At 38.0% G+C, this 21,528-nt stretch overlaps 1 protein-coding gene and 1 long non-coding RNA gene across 2 annotated transcripts in view; one reads left to right on the top strand and one right to left on the bottom strand.

Annotated features, from left to right (window-relative positions):
* The window catches only part of POLR2B (RNA polymerase II subunit B), a 34,182-nt gene extending 25,831 nt beyond the window's left edge, over positions 1-8,351 (top strand). The window contains exons 16-25 of the mRNA XM_044681392.1: positions 743-911; positions 3,212-3,308; positions 3,915-4,009; positions 5,485-5,735; positions 5,823-5,912; positions 6,150-6,257; positions 6,923-7,036; positions 7,139-7,299; positions 7,743-7,938; positions 8,047-8,351. Coding sequence (XP_044537327.1) covers positions 743-911; positions 3,212-3,308; positions 3,915-4,009; positions 5,485-5,735; positions 5,823-5,912; positions 6,150-6,257; positions 6,923-7,036; positions 7,139-7,299; positions 7,743-7,938; positions 8,047-8,136 — 1,371 coding nt within the window. The 3' untranslated portion in view covers positions 8,137-8,351. The remainder of the gene's footprint in view (positions 1-742; positions 912-3,211; positions 3,309-3,914; positions 4,010-5,484; positions 5,736-5,822; positions 5,913-6,149; positions 6,258-6,922; positions 7,037-7,138; positions 7,300-7,742; positions 7,939-8,046) is intronic.
* LOC123252033 lies at positions 8,285-18,935 on the bottom strand. Its single transcript, XR_006506527.1, has 4 exons — positions 18,803-18,935; positions 14,495-14,611; positions 10,496-10,622; positions 8,285-8,540 (listed from the first exon to the last, which is right to left on the bottom strand). It is a non-coding gene; the product is annotated as an uncharacterized LOC123252033 (long non-coding RNA).
* Positions 18,936-21,528: the final 2,593 nt, after the last annotated feature.

Genomic DNA, 21,528 nt, shown 5'->3' with positions numbered 1-21,528 from the left:
GGTCAGTCCTATTGATTTGGTAGTCTCAGTATTGGTTTTAGTTACCAAGGAATTAATTTTTAAAAATGCTTGTATGAAAATACTTATAGTTAGTAATCTTTTTTTTTTTAAACCCTTGTACTTCGGTGTATTGTCTCATAGGTGGAAGATTGGTAAGGGTGGGCAATGGGGGTCAAGTGACTTGCCCAGGGTCACACAGCTGGGAAGTGGCTGAGGCCGGGTTTGAACCTAGGACCTCCTGTCTCTAGGCCTGACTCTCACTCCACTGAGCTGCCCCTATACTTAGTAATCTTAATGTCAAGGATTGGGAAATGGCTATGATAAATCAGTGAAGTAGGGCATTATATTTTCATAAAGAGTGATGAAAGTGTAGAATGTATAGACATTTGGAAAATTCTATACAAAATTATGTTAGAATAGGGGGGAAAATGTTAAGAATACTGTATACACAGACTTATTTGCAATATATGTGTAGAGTCATGAAGCTTGGTGTTAAATAGTGATGGCTATTATGAATATATCAATGTCTTCACTGTTGTATTTCATTTTTAAGAACTATAATTTATGTCTTTTTGGGGAAGTATTCTTTGATGCCGAATATACCATTTCATTAACATTTAAGAAAAAAGAAAACCTTTTTAGTTTACTGGACAAATTACTGGATGTAGTGTATTTTTTTCCTTATTATTTGTGTATTATATTTTCTTTAATTTTTCAGTGACATTGCATCTTTTTGCTTTAGTCTCCTAGAAACACATATCAGTCTGCTATGGGTAAACAGGCAATGGGTGTTTATATTACCAACTTTCATGTTCGTATGGACACATTGGCTCATGTGCTCTATTATCCTCAAAAGCCTCTTGTGACTACAAGGTCTATGGAATATCTACGATTCCGAGAGTTGCCAGCAGGTATGTTAATTATTCCCCAAATGTAAAAAGGCGTTTGTGTATTTCTTTGACATCATTTTAACTTTAGAATTTAAACTTAGATAATAATCTGTTAGCTGTAGTCAGTTGAGCTGCAAAGTGGCCTAGCCAACTTAGTTTTTGCAGAGATCTATTGCTAGAATTGTTCATTTACTAAGCTCTCCACAAGGGGTTACTGTTGTACTGAAGAATCTAGTATTATTCTGTCAACACCAATCTCATGTCCTTGACTGGATGCAATTCTTCTTTTTAAAAGCTATTTGGATAGCATGATTTGATAAAGGAAGTATGTGGAACTGCAGGATAATGACTTTAAGAAAATTCTTTTTTTTCTTGATTTAGAGGATCATTTAGAGTATTGGTTGAAGCAGATCTGGAATTATTTCAGGCAGGGATATTATGCCCTTTCGATCTTTTACTTCTGATTTTCATCTTTCTTGTCCCTGATCATCGTTTTCCTTTGATTTTCACAGATTTTCTTTCTTGGTGAATATAATTTACTATTGCAGTATATAGTGAAAATTAATTAACAAATGGCTCTGGTTACAAAATTCCTTTTAATAAGGTTGGCCTTAGGGTTAGAATGAGCCATAAGAGGTTCTTATCTTGAGCCTAACTTAAGGAGTGGTAGTGGCCAAAGAGGAAAGTGTGACAGAGAGAACATCTAAAACAGTTGGTGCTTTCTTAGGTAATCACAATAGCCAATAGGCTGAGGTCTGACTAGGGGAAGGGCTTTTAATATGGGGATTCCTAAGGATCTGTCAACCAGCTGGAACCTTTGTCTGGCCTTTTTCATGGAGTGGGCTGCACTGATGTAAAGGCAAAAGCTTTACACCCTGTGCCATTTGGGAGGAATGGGGAGCGACTGTCTGCTTTATTTAGGGGATGGAATCTACACTCTAAAATACATCTTTCGGTATTTCTATCTTTGTCAGTAAATTTTCTAATGATGAAGGATGTTTTTGGAATTCATTCTCTGTTGAAAGAAACATTCCTGGTAGCAATTAGTGGATTGAGAGACAGGCCTAGAGATGGGAGGCCCTGGATTCAAATCTAGCCTCAGATACTTTTTTAGCTGTGTGACCCTGGGCAAATCACTTACCTCCCATTACCTAGCCCTTACTGTTCTTCTGCCTTGGAACCAATACACAGTATTGATTCCAAGATGGAAGGTAAGGGTTTAAAAAAGCCAACAACAGCCCATTACTATATTATTTTCACTTTAGCATCTTTTATAGTGCCAGTACAGATGTAATTGATTAGAATTTAACTCTACTAATGTAGGAATTAGTAGCTTAGGATGCATACCAATAGTAGCATGTGGCATAATAACAAGGTAACTAAGGTTTTAGATATATATTCTATGTTGCCTTTTTTTCCCTTTTATCTTTTAGAAACACATATCAGTCTGCTATGGACAAACAAGCTATGGGTGTTTATACTACTAACTTCCATGTTCACGTTGGCTCATGTGCTCTATTATCTTGAAAAGCCTCTTCTAACTACATGGTCTATGAAGTCTCTATGATTTAGAGAGTTGACAGCAGTGATCTAGATCTATCTAGGTATCCTAGTATCTCCCCCTTACCCTAATCTCTGTTCTTGCTCTAAGACCTCTGAAAGCCTGAGAAAAAGGCATATTTCTCAGAATATCTTAGATCCACCTTTAGTGGTGAGAAATATTTTGTTCTTGGATGGTTGTAAGCACCATTCAGCTCTTCTGTTGCCAAGAGATCAGTTGTGGTTCCTTGTCCCCAGCAAAGGAATGAATGAATTTATGACTTACTTTTGTACTAACCAATTTTTTTAAACAAATAAAAATGTGATTTCTTATTTAGCTGGAATATGGAAAACCAATTCAGTTATATAGAATTTTTTTTTCCTGATAACTCATGCTCAGAGTCTTTGGTAAAGCGCAGGAGCCACAGCTCTGAAAAACTTCATATGGAAAGGAATCTGTAGATTGTTGAAAGAGAATAGGTCTGGGCTTGTAGTGATCATAATGAATTTGGCTATGAGTAGCAGCCAGACTGCAGAGAACTAGAGTTGGGATTGCAGACATTTTAATGTCAAAATAGTTGCTTAATAGAATGTGACACTAAGAATAAAATCTATTTAGTTAGTCAAATCGTCACATTAATCAAAATACCCATGTTTAGATATGTATACTTATGATATGGCATTCTGGAAAATAAGAAATGCTGTGGATTCTAAATAAAATTCCCTTTTTTTTGGAGTGCTTTGTAGCTTACTCTTTAGTGTGTGAATCTAATATATTTCAGGCATCAACTCGATTGTGGCTATTGCATCATACACTGGATATAATCAAGAAGATTCTGTTATCATGAACCGCTCTGCTGTGGATAGAGGCTTTTTCAGGTCAGTTTTTTAGTGTTTGTAAAATTTGTTAAATACAGATAGAGGAGAATATTAAAGATATCTTTTTTGACTGACATTTCTTTTTTTTTATTATTTTAGCAAACATCTCACCTCTTGAAATTCATATTTAGTTTCTTTAAAGATCAGTCTGAAAATTCTGAAAGAATTGTCTCCATTTTTAGCCATCATACAGGCAGTGAAAATTTGCCTTTTAAAGTATTTTGGCCTTTTGCTTCCATTGATGATTTCTTGTGGATTAGCACAAAGCTAATATATCACATACAAAGGGTGATTGCTGAATGAGGCACATTACCAAATTATCATAAATTTTTAAATATAGAAAGCCAGTGGCCTAACGATGATGGTAAATTCTAGTGTTATTTGCACTCCTAGTGAGATGAAGTGTCACTAGGTTCTTAGGACAAAGCTGATTTTGATGTGGCATCTTATGTTGAATCTGGTCCATGGGAAAGCCATATCAAGTTAGAAATTATTCTCTTTACCATTTCTCTTGAATTTTGTTTTAATTTTGCATTGACCACATGTATAAAGTGATAATTATTTGAAGTTCATCATTAAATGTATAGCCTCTATATTATTTTTCAGGTCAGTTTTTTATCGGTCTTACAAAGAACAAGAATCTAAGAAAGGATTTGACCAAGAAGAGGTCTTTGAAAAACCAACACGTGAAACATGTCAGGGTAAGAGAAGCTGATGTTTAAAAATTGTAGAATTCATTTTAATTGTAAAGTACCATTTCTTTTTAAGTTTTTAAAACCCTTACCTTCTGTCTTAGAATCAATACTGTGTATTAGTTCCAAGGCAGAAGAGTGGTAAGGGCCAGGCAATTGGGACTAAGTGACTTGCTCAGGGCCACACAGCTAGTAAGTATCTTAGGTGATATTTGAGTCCAGGGCCTCCTGCATCTTATGCCTGGCTCCCAATCTATTGAGTTACCAGCTGCCCCTCTTTACTTAATTTTATAGGGCATTTATAGTTTTCTTCATGTTCTTTAAAAGGTCATTACATTTTAGATTGTACCATGTAGCTTGTGGTTCAAAAAATTAGAATATGTTCTTTGAAATGTGAATTGAATGAAAATTCTTTATATTTAGTTTACAATGTGCAGTTAGTTGGGCCTTGTATTAAAGGGTAAGTTTGGGAAAAATCAGAAGGCTAGGTTTTATTTATATAGTCAACTAAGCTTTAAAGTCCCACTCTTTAATGTGTAGTGTGCCATAGCTTTCCAATTTGCAGTCAGAATTTTATGTGACCCAAGTGCTGAGACTGACTTTTTTGTGTGGCTTTTGGAATTAGGTCTTCTTATTTTAGTCATTTAAATGCAGCTGTAACTTTTAACCAAAGTATTTAAAAAATATATACTATTTTATTTTTTCCCAATTGTTTTGGTAAATAAGTTTTAACATTCCTTTTCCAAAATTTTGAATTTTAAGTTCTTTCCCTTCCTCCTTGTCTTCCTGAGATGGTAAATAATCTGATTTAGGTTATATATGTATAAAAACATATTTCCACTCCAAAGGATTAAAAAAAAGGATAAATATGATTTAACATTTGATGACTTCATTTTGAAAAATCATATATTATTGACATTTATAATATGTCCAGTTTATCCAAAGCTGGATATATGGGATGTTGCAGAGAACCGTATTGTTCTAGTTGAATTTCAAAATATTCTGGAACTTTCTTATCCTGAGAAGTATTAAAAAGTTTACTGGTCACTTTGATGTGGCCCTGAGCTTGGGATTGATAGGCAGAGCAGTTTTCAAGGTAATATTATACCTTAAAAAAACCCCGTAAAACTGCCACCATTCCCAGGAGCTATGGTAAGAGATATTCTCACCCTCTTTGTACAGCTCAGGAAACTTAGGGACTTACCTAAGAACCCATAGTAAGCTTATGTCAAGTTGAGTTTGGCTTCCTTACTACTGATCCATTTTACAGTGTGTCAGAGTGAAACAGATGTTTTCAATAGTTATTATATGAACAGAGAACATTAGCAGTAGTGTTGGAGATTTCTGCCAACTTTTTGTCTTGGAAAGAAAACAATCTACATATGCTGGGTATTATCTTTCTTAGGGTAACATATTCAACTCTTAAGTTTTTATATTTATGTGGGACATTTTCAGAAGGGTTTTTTTTGTCTGTTGTCTCATAGGTATGAGGCATGCTATCTATGATAAATTGGATGATGATGGCTTGATAGCTCCTGGTGTCCGTGTATCAGGAGATGATGTTATTATTGGCAAAACAGTAACTCTGCCTGAAAATGAAGATGAACTAGAGAGCACTAATAGACGCTACACCAAGAGAGATTGTAGCACTTTTCTCAGAACTAGTGAGACTGGAATTGTGGACCAAGTGATGGTGACTCTAAACCAGGAAGGGTATAAATTTTGCAAAATAAGGGTGAGTACAATTTTATCCAAGTAAACAGGAGAGAAAATAAACCATTAATTATGGACTTAACTGAGGCCTATTTTTATTTGACTTTAGGTACGCTCTGTTAGAATCCCACAGATTGGAGACAAATTTGCAAGTCGACATGGTCAAAAGGGTACCTGTGGTATCCAGTACAGGCAAGAGGTATCTAGATTTTTTCTTCTCCTAAGACTTGGGGTAAAATTTGTCTTTAACAATTTGCTTAAAAAAGTAAAATGAAGTAGAATTAAGTTTTAATTAAATGTGAGTAAATTTGTGAATAGAGATGTTAAACAAATTTTAGGTTATGTAAATTGAAATGGAGAAGTGGGTCTTACTTTTTATTCATTAACTAAAAAGGGGTTTTATAGACTTATATAGGCATCATATTTCTCCTTTTAGGATATGCCTTTCACCTGTGAAGGCATCACCCCTGACATCATCATAAACCCCCATGCCATCCCTTCTCGTATGACTATTGGTCACTTGATTGAATGTCTTCAAGGGAAGGTAAGGAATGTGTAGTTTCTAATTAGATAATCTAAGGTACAGAGCTTTGTTACTGTTTTCCTTGCCTCAGGAGAATTAAGTCTATGACCTGCCTTCTTTCCTGATTTCAAATTAGGAATTGATGCACTTATGTTTCAGAATTTGTTAAGTATGAGAAGACTAAACTTAAATCCTAAGCAAATTTTGTTTACAAAATCATAATTAAATTTTTTGTATTCTAAAACATTTATAAATTTTCATGGGTCTTTTCCAAGATCGCATTCTCCTTTAAACATGGTTTTCAAGTTGAAAGGTTCAGTTCAAAACTATGATCCATTCCTAGCTCTGTGTGACCTGGGCAAGTCATTAAACCCCATTTGTCTAGCCTTTGCCCTTCTTCCTAGAGTTGATACTATGACAAAAAGTAAGATTAAAAAATAAAATCTATAATCCATTTGGCTTAAGGTAGTTTTATTATCGGGGAAATTGATTTATGTTAATGAATATTTTCCATAAAGCTTAAACCAAATTTTGACTAGAATATAACTTTCAGCACCTTGGATATTAAGTAGGAAATCTTTCCTTATGGTACTGTATGGAAAAAAGCCTTTTTGTTAAATATACTTTAAAAAATTACCTTAAAAGGTGGGGAAGCAGAATTAAAAGAAATAACTGTTTTTCCAAAGGTATCTGCTAATAAAGGTGAGATTGGTGATGCCACACCATTTAATGATGCTGTTAACGTGCAGAAGATTTCTAATCTGCTATCTGATTATGGTTACCATCTCAGAGGAAATGAGGTATGATATCCCCAACATTAAAGATCTCTTTAAGTTTTGATCTGTCAGCTTGTGCAATGTACTTCAGGAATCTGTGCTTTAGGAGTTCCTTGTCTGTTTCAGGTCCTGTACAATGGATTTACTGGTCGAAAAATCACATCTCAAATTTTTATTGGCCCCACTTATTACCAGCGTTTGAAGCATATGGTAGATGATAAGATCCATTCCCGTGCCAGAGGGCCTATTCAGATCCTTAACAGACAGCCCATGGAGGGCAGATCTCGGTAGGGAGATACTTGCATTTTTTAACATTGGAAGAAATAAGGGGTTGATACAAATATAGCTTTGTTCATAGTGTTAGATGACCAAATAGGTCATCTTGAGAAGGCAAATTATTTCTAAGCTTTTTTGGCTGAAATACTGAACAGACAAATTGCTGGCTTGGCTACATATAAGTAGTACTTAAAATCCTGAGGGCAATTATCACTTGTAAAATTTGTGCTGTTAGCATTTTCTTTACATTTTTAATAAGTAATAATTCTTACCTCTTTACCTTTGTAAGACATGTTGTGAGTGGTTGTTTTTTTTCCCCTTTCCAGGAGAAGAATTAGGGTATAAAAACTTTTCACTCCATCTTACTAATAATTTGTCATTTAGACGGATACCTTATTTTCTTTTACCATTCACCCTGACTATATTAATAGAGAATGGTTTTTTTCCATGTCAGTGATGGTGGCCTGCGTTTTGGAGAAATGGAACGAGACTGTCAGATTGCTCATGGAGCAGCCCAGTTTCTAAGGGAAAGATTATTTGAAGCATCAGATCCATATCAGGTTCACGTATGCAATCTTTGTGGAATAATGGCAATAGCTAACACCAGGACACATACTTATGAGTGCAGAGGCTGTCGTAATAAAACTCAGGTATATACAAACTTCACATGCAAGTTCTGTAGATTGAACCAATTTACGTAGCAGAAATGTATTTAGTTGCTTAATGTTGCTAATTACAGTTTTCTTTTTTCTTTTCAGATCTCTTTGGTACGAATGCCCTATGCTTGTAAACTCCTTTTCCAGGAATTGATGTCTATGAGTATTGCACCTCGAATGATGAGTGTTTAGAAAGTTAAAAAAAAAATTGTTCCAAGTAAATGTAAGCTAAATCATTTTGTATATCACCATGCTGTGGTTTGGTCCTGTAATGCAGCAAGGTTTAAAAGTATCAGATGTGGTATGTATTCAGAGAAAAAAATCATCTTATATACAGAACTGTAAGTGCAAGGTTTTGTTTAATGACACTTTTTTTTTGTAAATAGAGAATAAAATTTTGTAGTAGATTTGGTTTATCATTTATCTTATAGTATGCAGATGGTATGTTTGCACATTAGTGAATACAATATAAGGGGTTAGTGGATTAGATGAAAAGAAACTTGTTATTGGACAACAGTGGTTGTATTTTTTCTATGACTGTTTTAAACTGTGCATACAGATAAAGACTGCAGGATTTCACAGGTCAGCACCTTCCTCTGGTTTAAAAAAAAGAAAATATAAAAATTAGTTATAAGTATAAACAATAGCTAGGCAGACACAAACATGCACAATTGGATGGGATGACTCCAATTTTCACTTCACTTAAAGTTCTTGGAATGAAAGGTTGGAAACAACCTACAAATGAGTGAGTAAAGAGGTGTTGTTCTAAGTGTATACTAAGACATGCCATCCTAATGCAAATTTTAGGGCTCTTTAGAGACTGAAAATAATTTCTACTCTATAACCTATAAATTCTGATAAGGATAAAAAATCTTGTTTGCTGGGATTGCCTGTATGAATTGTAGAACTCTTCACTTACTAAGCAGATCTTTATTGCTACTTTTCATACTAAAATTAACTGATTTTTAAGTGGAATAATCTGGGAATGGCTGAAAAGCTAGATTCCATTATTTCTATTCTATGTTTAAGGTAAAGGCCATTTCAGACATAGGTTAGTGAAACTATTTTCAGTGGCTCTCTCTGTTAGGCTAAGGAACAAAAGCAGATATTCACTAGCCATCTTAGTTCTAATGAAAGGATTGAGATTGCTCTAATTTGCCATGATGTCACTAGAAAAGGGATACATTTTCTTCTGTGGATTATTAGAGAAGCTATTTTGTTACTTTATGTCACACCTTATATAAGCTATTGGTGACCAAGGGGGCAAATCAGTATTTCATGAAAAATAAGTGTATATATATATTATACTAATAATCTTTAGCAATAAGAAAAGAAAGTGTGTACAATTTTAAGTAGAGGAAGACCCTCATTATTGCAGGCTCTCTGAAGACTTCCTAGAAGTGAATTGGTAGCAATGTAGAGTCTAGAATTAGATTCTGTAGAGATGGTTTTCTTCTTAAACACTTTCATGCCTCTTTACTGTTTTTCCCCTCAAAGGTCAGAGGATATATCCAAGAGGTGAGGCATCTGTGAAATGTATTGGAGACCTAGTGTTAATAAGCACCTCCACTATAAACAGGGAAAATGCTTTGCTATGCTAAGAGATATGAAGTGGCAGGAACACTTTTTTGGAAAAATCAAATTGTGTAGTGTTTGAATCAAAAACATCATTCATTCGTTCAAGTGCCTAGATGCTAGGGATATAAAAGTGTTAACTGTCCTGCCCTTCTCTAAGGGAGGCAATGTGTGTGTTTAGAAATAGATGCGAGGAGAGATCAGGAATGACTTCATCTAGAGCAATGGTCGGCAACCTTTTTGGCCGTGAGAGCCATAAACGCCTGCGGAAGGAGGAGGATGGAGGCTGAAGGACCCCCTGGGGCACATCCTGGGGCTCTGCCTGGACTGGCAGGTCAAGAGGTGGAGCCAGATATGGCTCGAGAGCCATACGTTGCCGACCCCTGATCTAGAGGATGGGGATTTGACTTGACCATAGGGGGTCAATGTGTGAAGGGGGTGAATGCCCATGAAGATGGGAAAGGTAAGACTAAGTCAGGCTGTGAAGGGTTTTTAGTACTAGATGGAAGAGTTTATATTTTGGAAGTAATAGGGAGCCAGTGGATTTTATTGACTAGGAGAGTGGCAGGAGCTGAATTGCCCTTTGGCAAAATCACTCTAGTGTCTATGTATGGATGGAGAGAGGGAGACAAATGTAAGATCATGCTTTTGGGGATAGAGACTGATAAGATCTGATAACTGATTGGAAAATGTGGATTCTTACTAAACTTGGATGACTAGAATTTCCTTGTCTTGAGAATATAAGATGAGCAGAGGAAAACAGCTAAATACTTTTGAGAATTTTTAGTCACCCATCCATCTAAATGTACATATTGGAACCCACATCCCTTATATCTACATAATGGGTATTAGGAAAATAGCCTTCTTAGAAAGCTATTAATAAATCCCTATAGTCTTAATAATCTGTTACTATATATCATTTGATCCAGTTTTATTAGCAAAAGCTTTTAAGTCAGTTGATTTTAGGATTACATACCTTTTTTGGTTGGTATTTCATGTAAGGCATCAACCACTGTAATTTTTGCTGAAGCAGTAGCCTGTCCTTGGGAATTTGATGCGTGACACTCATATTCCCCAGCATCTTCCTTACTTAGAGGAGACACCTGTTGAAGAAAAAGCCATTTAAAGTTTCCCAAAGGGGATGTCTATTTCCCTATTCATTGTTTCCACTGCTGACTCTTAAAACTTGCAGTTTATTAAGATGATGACTAAATTCAACCTGTCACTGATTGGACATAAATGTAAAGGGACTTGGGCCAGCCAGTCATGTAGGACATAAAGATAATTAGTGGATCGCTTCAGTGATTGCCTCAAGAAGGCTTCTAGCATGTTTGAGTAGATGATAGAGTAGTTAGATGAGAATTACATGGCATGAGAAGGCATACTCAAGAAGGGATTATGATCTGGATCGATTTCATCCTGATGGAAATAATTCCTACATATACATGCACATAAAATGTGTGTATGTAAGTTCTGATGTTCTTGCTATAAGTGTAGCTTCAGGGAGTAAGACTGAAGGGCAGTACAAGAACCAATGGGTAAAAATCACACAGTAATATTTTGGCTCCATACAATGAAGACTTGCTTAACAATCTGAGCCATCTGAAAATGGAACGGGCTTTCTGGAAGTATTCAAACCGAGGCTGGACGATGCTCATTTTAGGGCTACTGTAGATGATAGCATAAAATACATGAAGTTTAATGTTGAGTAATCAGGCCTTCATCCACAAACAGCTTATTCAGACACATTGTGCTGTGGTATGCCTGGGTTATGAGGTTTCTGCCAGTTTTTTGCCAAGCTCCGACATGCTCGAAAGGCTCTGAATCCAGTGCTGATGTCATACCATGCCTACGTGTTGAGACCTGGACCAATTACGTAGGGAGGGGTTTATCACCAGTATGCTGGCTGTTATGTGATGGATTCTTTGGCCCTGGTAATCCAACGAAAAAGAAAAGTAGAAGATGGCTCTTCTTTTTTGATGTAGTCTCCTTCTACTTTTGTAGTGGTGGAAAAGGGAACAGAATGCCAAGAATCTGTTTTTACAAACATGAATTTAACTACTGCTATTCTAAATGTGAATACCTTTTCTAATGCCTAGAGAATCAACCTTCTTATTACTAGAGGCAATGAACTATATAAGTATTGTTCTTAAAAGAAATGAAACTAGAAGATAAAAGAGTTTCAGTTAAATGGAAGGATAACTCACAGGTTCTCCTTGGAGGGCCAAAGGAGTTCGTACACCCACTCCTTATTTTCACAGGACATTTAAGTCATCTTGCATTGAAGTACACATGATGAAGATAAGCAAAAAGACTACCATGAAGACAACCATCACTTGAGGTAGAGAAATTTATTAAAGAATTTGACAAGATCCTCCCAAGAAGTTACATATAGAATACTTGCATGGATGACAGGGTTCAGGATTAAGAAATAAAAACTGCCCAAAGCTCACTACAGCAGAAATAAAGGTCATGAATAGTTTCACAAGAATGGAAAATCATTGGAGATAGCCAACACTGACCATTATAAAAAACGAAATTATATCTTAAGAGGAAGTGACCTTAAGGATCCATTACTTCATTGCTATGGGAACTCCACCCTTACAGCTAAAAGCTTGCCTCTAGCTTAGTCTAAGAATTGCTTGAGACTCAGAGATTAAGTTAAAACTTGCCCCATGGTGATACATCTAGTGTGAGAGACAGGATTTGAATGTGGGTTTTCCCGACTCCCAAGACCATAAGGATATTTAATAATAATAGCTAACACTCAGCTATTATAGCTAACACAGTACTTTGAAATTTGTAAGGCACGTTCCAAATATTAACTCCAAATATTGAATTATTTTAGGTTTATAACAACTTTGGGAAGTAGATGCTACTGTTATTTTTCCCATTTTGGAAAACAGGAAACTGAGGCATACATAGCTCAGAGTCATAGCTAATATGTGTCTGAGGTTGGATTTCCACTCAGGTCTTCCAGCCTTCAAATCCAGTACTTATCTCCTGTGTCAATTTACTGCCTAAGAAACCTAGTTTTATTATTTTGAAAGATGAGGAAACTGAGGCATAGAGCAGTTAAATGATTAGGCTCAAGGCAATACAGTTTCTGAAGAAAGATTTGAATTCATGTCTTCATGACTCCAAGTCTGTTGCCTTGTCCACTACCATTCTGGCTCTCGAGGGATGTGGACAGGATGGGAATCTGAACTTGATCATTCCACATGGCAGATAAAAATTCTATTGCTCAACCACTCATGAAAAAGCATCTAATGAATTTTCTACCTCATGGTACCTCTCAAGAAAAAGATAAGGCATTCAATTAAAACATCATCAATTTAGCTCGCTCAAATAAATTACTACAGATGCAGACTATCTCCCATTTACCCATCATCTGCATAAAGCAAGTGCCATTGCTTAAAAGAACCTAGAAATAGCTCAGCACAAACTTGATCTTGCCATGTGGAGAAATACTGCAAATACAGGAAACACTAGAATATGCATATTTGCAAAATTATAGAAGAGGGTGTAAGCAAGGAAGTACTAGAAAAGTGAGCTGGTAGAAAGCTTAACAAGACCAATGAAGCTTAATCATTCCATTTCCCTTTACAGATAAAGCTAGAAGGGCAACAAACTAATGAAGAATGGGACAGATCAGGGGCAGCTAGGGTAGCTCAGTTGTTTTAGAGCCAGATCTAGAAACGAGGTCTTGGGCTCAAATTTGGCTTCAGACACTTCCTAGCTGTGTGACTCTGGGCAACACACTTAACCCTATTAGTCTAACCCATATCACTCTTCTGCCTTGGAACCAATACTCAGTGTTGATTCTTAGATGGAAGTTTAAGGAGTTTTTAAAAAGAGAAAAAAGAATGGCAAAGATCTGTCATTCCTATAACACTTTTTTCCCCATTAAAGCTGGTGGAACGACTACTCTTCCAATTCCTAATGTGCTAAATGGAGAAGTGAAAAAAAAGAGGGGACAGTACGAATAGACCAGGTAACCTGGAGGAAACTGTTCTAGAGGGATCAAGTCTTTTATATATATATATATACACATACATACACACACACATATGTATGTATGTAGAAAACACTGAATGCCTGGGGGAAAAATGAGAAGTCATGTGAGAAGGCATCAATAGCTACTGACCCACATGCCTACTTTCTTATTTCTGTTATTACTACTACTATCTTATCTCCATATTTCTCAAGGATATGCCTAAAATATGAGAATGGAACAGACAGATTTTCTCACATAATTTTTTAGAGAAGACATCATCTTATAATTTATGGGAGCATATGGAGATGTGTTGCAGGAAGAAAAGGCAGGGATGGGTTTGGGATCTGTTCCTCTGGGGGAGTACTCAGTGAGACCATGCAGCCACTGACCGTATGCTGGACCTTTTAACACTGAAAATTCTTAAATGGCATAGCTCTTTAAAAAAATTCTTTCCAAGCAGTTAGCAAAACTTTTATCTTTCCTGTTCTTCTGGAGCACTAAGTTCCTGGAAATTAAACACAGAATGTCAGAGGTTCAGAGAACCTTAGAAATTATCCCTAACCTCATCCCATTTTAAGTTTAGATAAAGAAACCTAAGTTAAGGGAAAGGAAGGGATTGTCTATGGTTAGTTACATAGTGGCAAAGTTGGGTGCCAGAACCCAGCATGAGCTACATCAGGGCCATTCAAAAGAAATGTGAGAATACCTTAAAATTTTAGCTAACATACAGCAGTTACTAGGTGTCGGGCACCATGTTCAACACTTTACAATAATTTCTTTTGATCCTCACAAGGTAATTGCTATTACCACTATTTTACACGGGAGTGAACTGAGGCAGGCAGAGGTTAAGTGGACTTATCCAGGGTCACTCAACTAAGTGTCTGAGGCTGGATTTGAACTTGAGTCTTCCCAGCCACTTACTTGCTTCCTTTTGTTTTCATCTTAAGGAATTAAATTTTTGTCTTGATTAGTACTTACCAGAACCCAGCCAGTAACTTCATGCTTTTCTGGGCCACCTCGTGTTTGGATGGCTAAGTTATCACGGTCTCCAGGTAGGAGTTCTGTTCTTTGAACTCCAAAGTGACCTCTTTTTACCTGGGAAGAGGAAAAAAATCTCAGATCTCTACAATTAATGAGTTTTTTGCATTGAAGTGTCCACATTCCTAAAATTACACAGATGCACATTGGATTTTCTGGTTGGATTATAACCAGAAACTCAACTTTCCAAGTACCCTTTTTGGTTACTCCACCAAAAAAATACACATAGGTGTCTTTCCATTCTTTTTCCCCCAAAAGTTTATTCCCTCCCACCCCCCAAACATAGGAAGTTAGGGAGAAGGGGGATCATAATAATAAACTCCTATAGGCTGTTGGCTTTCCTCTGCCCTACTCCATTTACCCATCTTCTCATGTCTTCTACTTGTTTTCTATCAGAAAAGGGGATTCGGTTCAGCCTACCAACCTGCTATGCCATGCCATGCTGAGAACTAAGGCAGTCTGCTTGGTCTAGCCTTCCAACTTGGTCTTTATGACCATAGGCATGGGTGTGACCACCTACGGTTCAAATTCAGGTAATTACAAGTGTGGCTTCATCAATGGAAGACAACATTAAAGTTAAAGAACTATAACTTTTCCTGAGCCTAAAGATCCATAAAGTGTATTTTGGTACAACTGCAGACAAATAAGAAACTTTTATAAATTGCCCTCCTTTTCCCTCTTATGAACAGTTGCTACTCCCTTCCACTATGTGCTATGATCTGTGGTTCAGGAGGGGAAGGGTAGAAAAGGAAGCAATTTCAGAGATAATTTTCTTGGTTCTTTTTTTTACAGAGGAAGAGTAGTATCTATAGAAGCCAGTGCGGACAAAAAGACACATGATGTCCATCCCAGAACCTTTTAACAGGCAAGGGGGTTAGCTTTACCCATCTAGTAGTAGCTTCCAGGGATATTGTGCAAGCTGAGCTATAGTACCTTTATAAGTATATATACTTATATAAATAAGTATATTTATTCTACAATTTGAAATAAAGATTAAGCTGAAAAGCGGAATGTGGGTGTGTGGGAGATAGAAATCTCTAAGCCAGGTTGTCCAAAAGTCACTCCTCATCATAAGCAAACTAATTAGTAACTTTCTGGTGAAGTGATGCTCCAAAAAGAAGACTAGTTTGTAATCTTCCTAGGTTGTCCTTGGGCAAGTAACAAACTCTCACTAAATGCCATTACCTTGAAAAAGAGGGAGAAAAGGGGCTCTGGGGCACTGTTGTCCTAGATGCTAGCAGCAGTGACGGATTCAGTAGGATGCCTAGGGATTAATAAATTCCATGGACTCACTGGTTTCTGAGGGGTTATTTTTAAAAAGTGTATGGCGGAAATGATGGGGAAATGGAATCTTATATCTCTAGGGAATTTTTAAGCTCCCAAATCCCAGAATAATTGTTCATACAAGATGAAAAGTTGACCAGGGTTAATATCTGGTTATTTAGAATTCCAGAGGCTTCTTTACTACAAGCATTTCTTCTGACACACCAGGATTAAGTGTAAGATTACTTCTATCTGAGTCTTCATCTCAAAGCATATTCTTGGAAACTTCTGGTTTGTGGGTTTCATGAAAAGATAGTACATGGTTGTTCACATCAGTAGTAATAATAAATTCTTACAAAAACACTTGGCCAATCCATGTTGCCACTCAATGCTTGATATAATTGTTGTTCAGTCATATCCAACTCTTCATGAACCCATTTGGGTTTTCTTGGCAAAGATACCAGAATGGCTTGCCATTTCTTTCTCCCGATCATTTTACAGATGAGGAAACTGAGGCAAACAGGGCTAAGTGATCTTCCTAGGGTCACACAGCTAAGAAGTGTCTGAGGCTGGATCTGAACTCAGATCCAGGTGCTCTCTGCATTGTACCACCTAAAGTATCTATGAGAATGGGGCTCAGGAGTGGGGTCAGGCCTTCTAGATAGTTGTGCTCTGGGATGCAGCAGACAGGGTTTCTAGGGACAAAGTTCTGGTCCAGAGAGGGACTGTTTCAGTTAAGGAGAAGGGAGGTAGTGGCTGAAAAAAAATGGAAAGATGACTAGGTGCACCCCTGGTTTCTGGTGGGTTGGCTTCTGTTTATTTGCTCATTTGCTTAAGCTGTAAAGTGATTTTTTTGGGGGGAGATGCCATGTGTGTCTTGTGAACAATTTGCCAATGTGAAAGAGCTCTGTTTGGGAACTTTGATTCCTTGCCTCCTTGACAATAACAAATGCTCCCATCTCTTACTGGTCCTGTGGTTGGCAAGAATTAAGCTGCTTCTAGGGGGCACAGAAAATGGGGAAGAGGGTAGCAAAGGCTTGGGGCAGTTGCCAGGATGTGGCGCCCTTGAGTGCCCATTTTTTTTCTCCTGTATCCTGACAGTTTTATCTTGTGGACAGTGTTGCCACCTACAACTTCAAGCTGGTACCTGTCCTTGATTCTTGCTGGACCCCAGGCTAGTGGAGATCCCTGGGAGATGTGCCATACAGTCACTGCCTTGAGAGGAAGAAGCGAACATATTTGCCAGGAATAGATTAGGTTCAAGTCCCAGTTTAGATGCCAACTATGGCTTAATAACCATGACATCTTAGGCAGGTCATTTTACATCCCTGGGTCTCCATTTCTTTACAAAAAAAGGGAGTTGGGTGAAAATATATTAAAAATCCTTTTTCGCTCTTAATGATCTTTGAATAGGATATATAGAATCATGGACGTAGAACTAGAAGGGACCTAAAGGATCATTTAATCCAGCTCCATCATTTTTTAAATTTTTTTATTTTATTTTTAAACCCTTAACTTCTGTGTATTGGCTCCTAGGTGGAAGAGTGGTAAGGGTGGGCAATGGGGGTCAAGTGACTTGCCCAGGGTCACACAGCTGGGAAGTGTCTGAGGCTGGATTTAGCTCCATCATTTTGAAGATAATGTGGATAAGCAAGTGTCCAAGTCAGGGGTTCAAACGCATTTCTGGTTCTAACTTTGGCACCTGTGGGTCTGTGCCTACCTCATCCCAACAGAACAACCTATTTCCCCTGCCTTAGGTGTGTTAGGCTTGGATGGGAGGGGGTGGGTGACACAAGGAGTGGGAGGAATAAGAATATTCAGCTCTTGCAGAAGTGACTTACTTAACATACAACTCTGGGCTTCTGTAATCACAGCAGAAGTGCAGCTGTTTTAAAAGAGCCTTCTTTTTTATTTTAAGGAATCCATATTAATTATCCTGCTATGACTATTCATCTCCCAATTCATCATCTAAGGAACAGCACCAATATTTGCTTCAAGGCCCAGAAGAGGAAAGCTATAGGCTACATTTTTGCTACCCATAATCCTCTTATGGGTCATTCAGTGGTGCAGTGGCTAGAGCAGTGGGCCTGGTGTCCGGTGTAAATCTGGCCTCAGACACGGACTAGCTGTGTGACCCTGGGCAAGTCACTTAACCCTGGTTGCCTCATTTTCTTCATCTGTAAAACAGGCTGGAGAAAGGAAATGGCAAACCACTTCAGTATCTTTGCCAAGAAAACTCCAAATGGGATCACAAAGAGTCAGACACCCCTGAAACAACAACAAATCTTCTTATCCTCTGTGTTCACTTTTTGTGGTTTCAAGGCCACTTAAAAAATATAGGAAGAAGAAACCAAAATTCCAGATCCTGCTAGTCTGGACAAAGTAAACAGTGTGATAGAAATATTCCATTGGTAATTTCACTGAAGACTCCAGCAGTTTCCTGGCGGCTTCTGGAGTAAACAAGATACAAAAAGAGGGTGTGTGGTGGTACTGTGTATTTTAATCTTTTCAATATCAAGGTAAATACTGCATTACTCTCGGAAATAAGAGAATAATGGTAGGATATTCTCTGAAGAGTTGTTTTTCCAGTTGTGGCGATGGATTTGTGCTGATCTATGCATACTCTCTTGGCCAGGCCCCACACTGACCAATAGTCCCTGTCTTGGAGAAGATTGGCTGGGGTTAGTGGTGGAATTTGTGGGGATGGAATAGCAACTTAGTCCTTACGGCTACATACTGCTTACTGCCATGAGATCCCAGTACCAAGGCAACAGCACCAAAGGTGGAAAGAGGTAGGGAATATTTTCTAGGTGATAAAGATGTCTTATGAATTTTTGAGGAAAAGCTGACTTCCTTTATAGTTATTCATCTTGGAAGAATAACAAAAAATGGAACACAAAAGTATAATTTTAGCTTATGACAGCTCTATATATGAAATGTAAAAATATAAATTAAGAATGATATTCAGAATTCCGTGCCACTGACCTTATTCCAGATGAGAACAGGGGTTGGAATTCCTATAACTTCACAACTTAAATATACTTGGGCTCCACTGACATTCCAGATGTCCTTGGGGGGGGTCACAATGGAAGGCCCTATGAGAGGGGGGGAGAAACCATACACACATCTTTATTCATTCATTTTTTTATTTGTAAAATTTTATTTGATTTAGAACATTTTTCCATGGCTCCATGATTCATGTTCTTTCCCTCCCCTCCTCCCACCCCTCCCATAGCCAATGTGCAATTCCACCGGGTTTTACAAAATGTGTCATTGATCAAGACCCATTTCCATATTATTAATATTTGCAATACAATGATTGTTTAGAGTTTATATCCCCAATCATATCCCCATTGAACCATGTGATCAAGCAGTTGTTTTTCTTCTGCATACACACATCTTTAAATAGTAGTCAATAACAGCCAGTTTCTATAGAGTAAATACTTGGTTGGAGAGTAAAAACTCTCCATTTTAATAGCTTCTGACAAATACTGCATCCTTCTCTTCCCCCACCCCACTCCCCAAGGTCTTCTGTTGCCACTTCTGTGGTGTTTTGGAAATACACATTAATTTAAATGTTGGGCCGAGACTAATAATCAGTAAATTTGTTGTTTCAAAACAGTATGCACATTCATCTTCCCTTCCATCATTATGGCAAATACTTCCATCAATCAATATAGCCTCCAGAGCTATGTTATATATATAAATATATAAATATTTGAACAAAACACCTTGAATCCAAAGGAGGTTTGGAAAAGTTCCTGGCCTCTCTGTGCTGGGTTGGTGTCAGGGGGTGTCAGAGGCTCTGTCTCCTGGGAAGGCTCATGGGTAGGCTAGCCATAAGGGGACTGTTGTACCCTGAAGGTTCCTCTATTGGAAGCTCCAATGACTGGGGGAATCTGCAGCCGTATTTGGGCGGATTTTGAACCTCTAATGGTTCACACAGCTGAAAACTCGCCATAATAAATGAAAGTAAAATAATAAATGTAATATTAATTAAAAAAGATTGTGGTTGCCTTCTATAAAATTAACTCTCAAGTCATGAGTCTGTTAGTAGCTCTTAACAATTAAGTTTTAATCAAAATGGAGAAAAGTAAAAAAGAGGGAAATGTAGGAAGGAGACAAAAACATCACCTAATTAAAATAATACCCTGAGCTAAATCAGGAAGCTGAAATCCCTGCAAAAGACGAGAGAGCGAGAGCGAGCGAGAGAGAGAAAGAGAGAATGCAAGAGTTCCTCAGGCATCACACCTTTTTACTTCTCTCCCCCTCCATCAGGCAAAGTACCCACATAAAATGGGATGTGCTTGTCTATCTACACACCGCTAACCAGCTTAATTCAGGCACACAAGCTTCTGCAATCTGCAGCATCTGCAGGGACAGGACTCTCCTGAGATTTTCAGAAGCATCCCTTTCTCCCCTCCAGGCTCTCCAAGGGGTAGTGGGTAAGGTGTCTCCATTGTAGGAAATATCTATCTCTGATAAGCAGTGAAACAAAGCATTTTAAAAATGATATATTGTCTTTGAAAATTTTGTTGTAGTCATTTTCAGTCGTGTCTGGCTCTTTGGGGCCGCATTTGGGGTTTTCTTGGCAAAGATATCACTTTTTCCAGCTCATTTTAACAGTTAAGGAAACCGAGGCAAACAGGGTTAGGCCCAGGATCACACAGGTAAGGTAATAAGTGACTGAGGCTAGATTTGAACTCAGGAAGTCATCTTCCTGACAGGCCCAGCATTTTACCCACTGTGCCACCTCTTGATAAGTTGGCACTTTATAGATATATAAATTGTATATATGTGTATAAATATACATATGTATATATAAATATATTTAAAGAAATATATATATATATATGAAGGAATGTACATCTTCCCATCTAGCACTCCCCCAATTCAGGTCATCACAACTGGCTTAAAATACTGTAATGACCTTTGAAATGATTCATTGTGTCCAGTCTTTTCCTTCGACCTCTGTGAGGGTCACAGCTGAGGAAACGGGGCTGCCCCGGAGCTTGCGATGGCTCCCAGGAGCTGGAAGGAGCCCACTGTCTGAACAGCGGCGTTCCTTCTCAACAACGGACCTGGCAAGGGCAGATCCCCTTCAGGAGGGACTGGCCGACTCCACATACACGGAAAACACGATCCTGCTTCGGAAGCCGGGAAAGGGAACACAGATGTCTCTCCCCTGAGACTCGGAAAGTTATCTGGCAAAATCAGCAGTTAGGGAACAAGAAGTCCTCTCTTTTGCAATGTGCTATTTCTAGTCTCCTGTTCATTTCTTGAACCAGAAAGGAAATGGCCATGACATAGAAGACTTTCCCAGAGGAGCTCTCTTTCTTATACTCCAGGGTTTTCTTATTTTTCTTCCCCTCCCTAGGAAGAAGCTGAAGGACTGGCGTTCCAAAAATCTCCAGATATTTTCCAGGCTTCCTCCCCTTTAAACTTGGGTCAGAATAGGAAATTCGTCTTGGCCAGTGGAGCCTTTCTTTGATAAAACACTGATGCACGACCCAGTCTATGTGCTGGTTTGTTTGTTTGTATATATTTCTGTCTCAGACATTTCCTAGCCGGGGCTGAACTAAACAGCTGAGCAGCAAAGGGATCAGGCCCTGCCACAATAGCACTGGAGAGCACAAGGGCTTTGTTGTCAGGACCGGATCTCCTTTGGCTTTGAATGATCTCCCCCCACCTCTCTGGGTGCCCCAGGCTGC

Source organism: Gracilinanus agilis, chromosome 6 (genome assembly GCF_016433145.1).
Source record: "Gracilinanus agilis isolate LMUSP501 chromosome 6, AgileGrace, whole genome shotgun sequence".
NCBI lineage: Eukaryota > Metazoa > Chordata > Mammalia > Didelphimorphia > Didelphidae > Gracilinanus > Gracilinanus agilis.
This window is presented reverse-complemented; position numbering and strand designations above follow the sequence as displayed.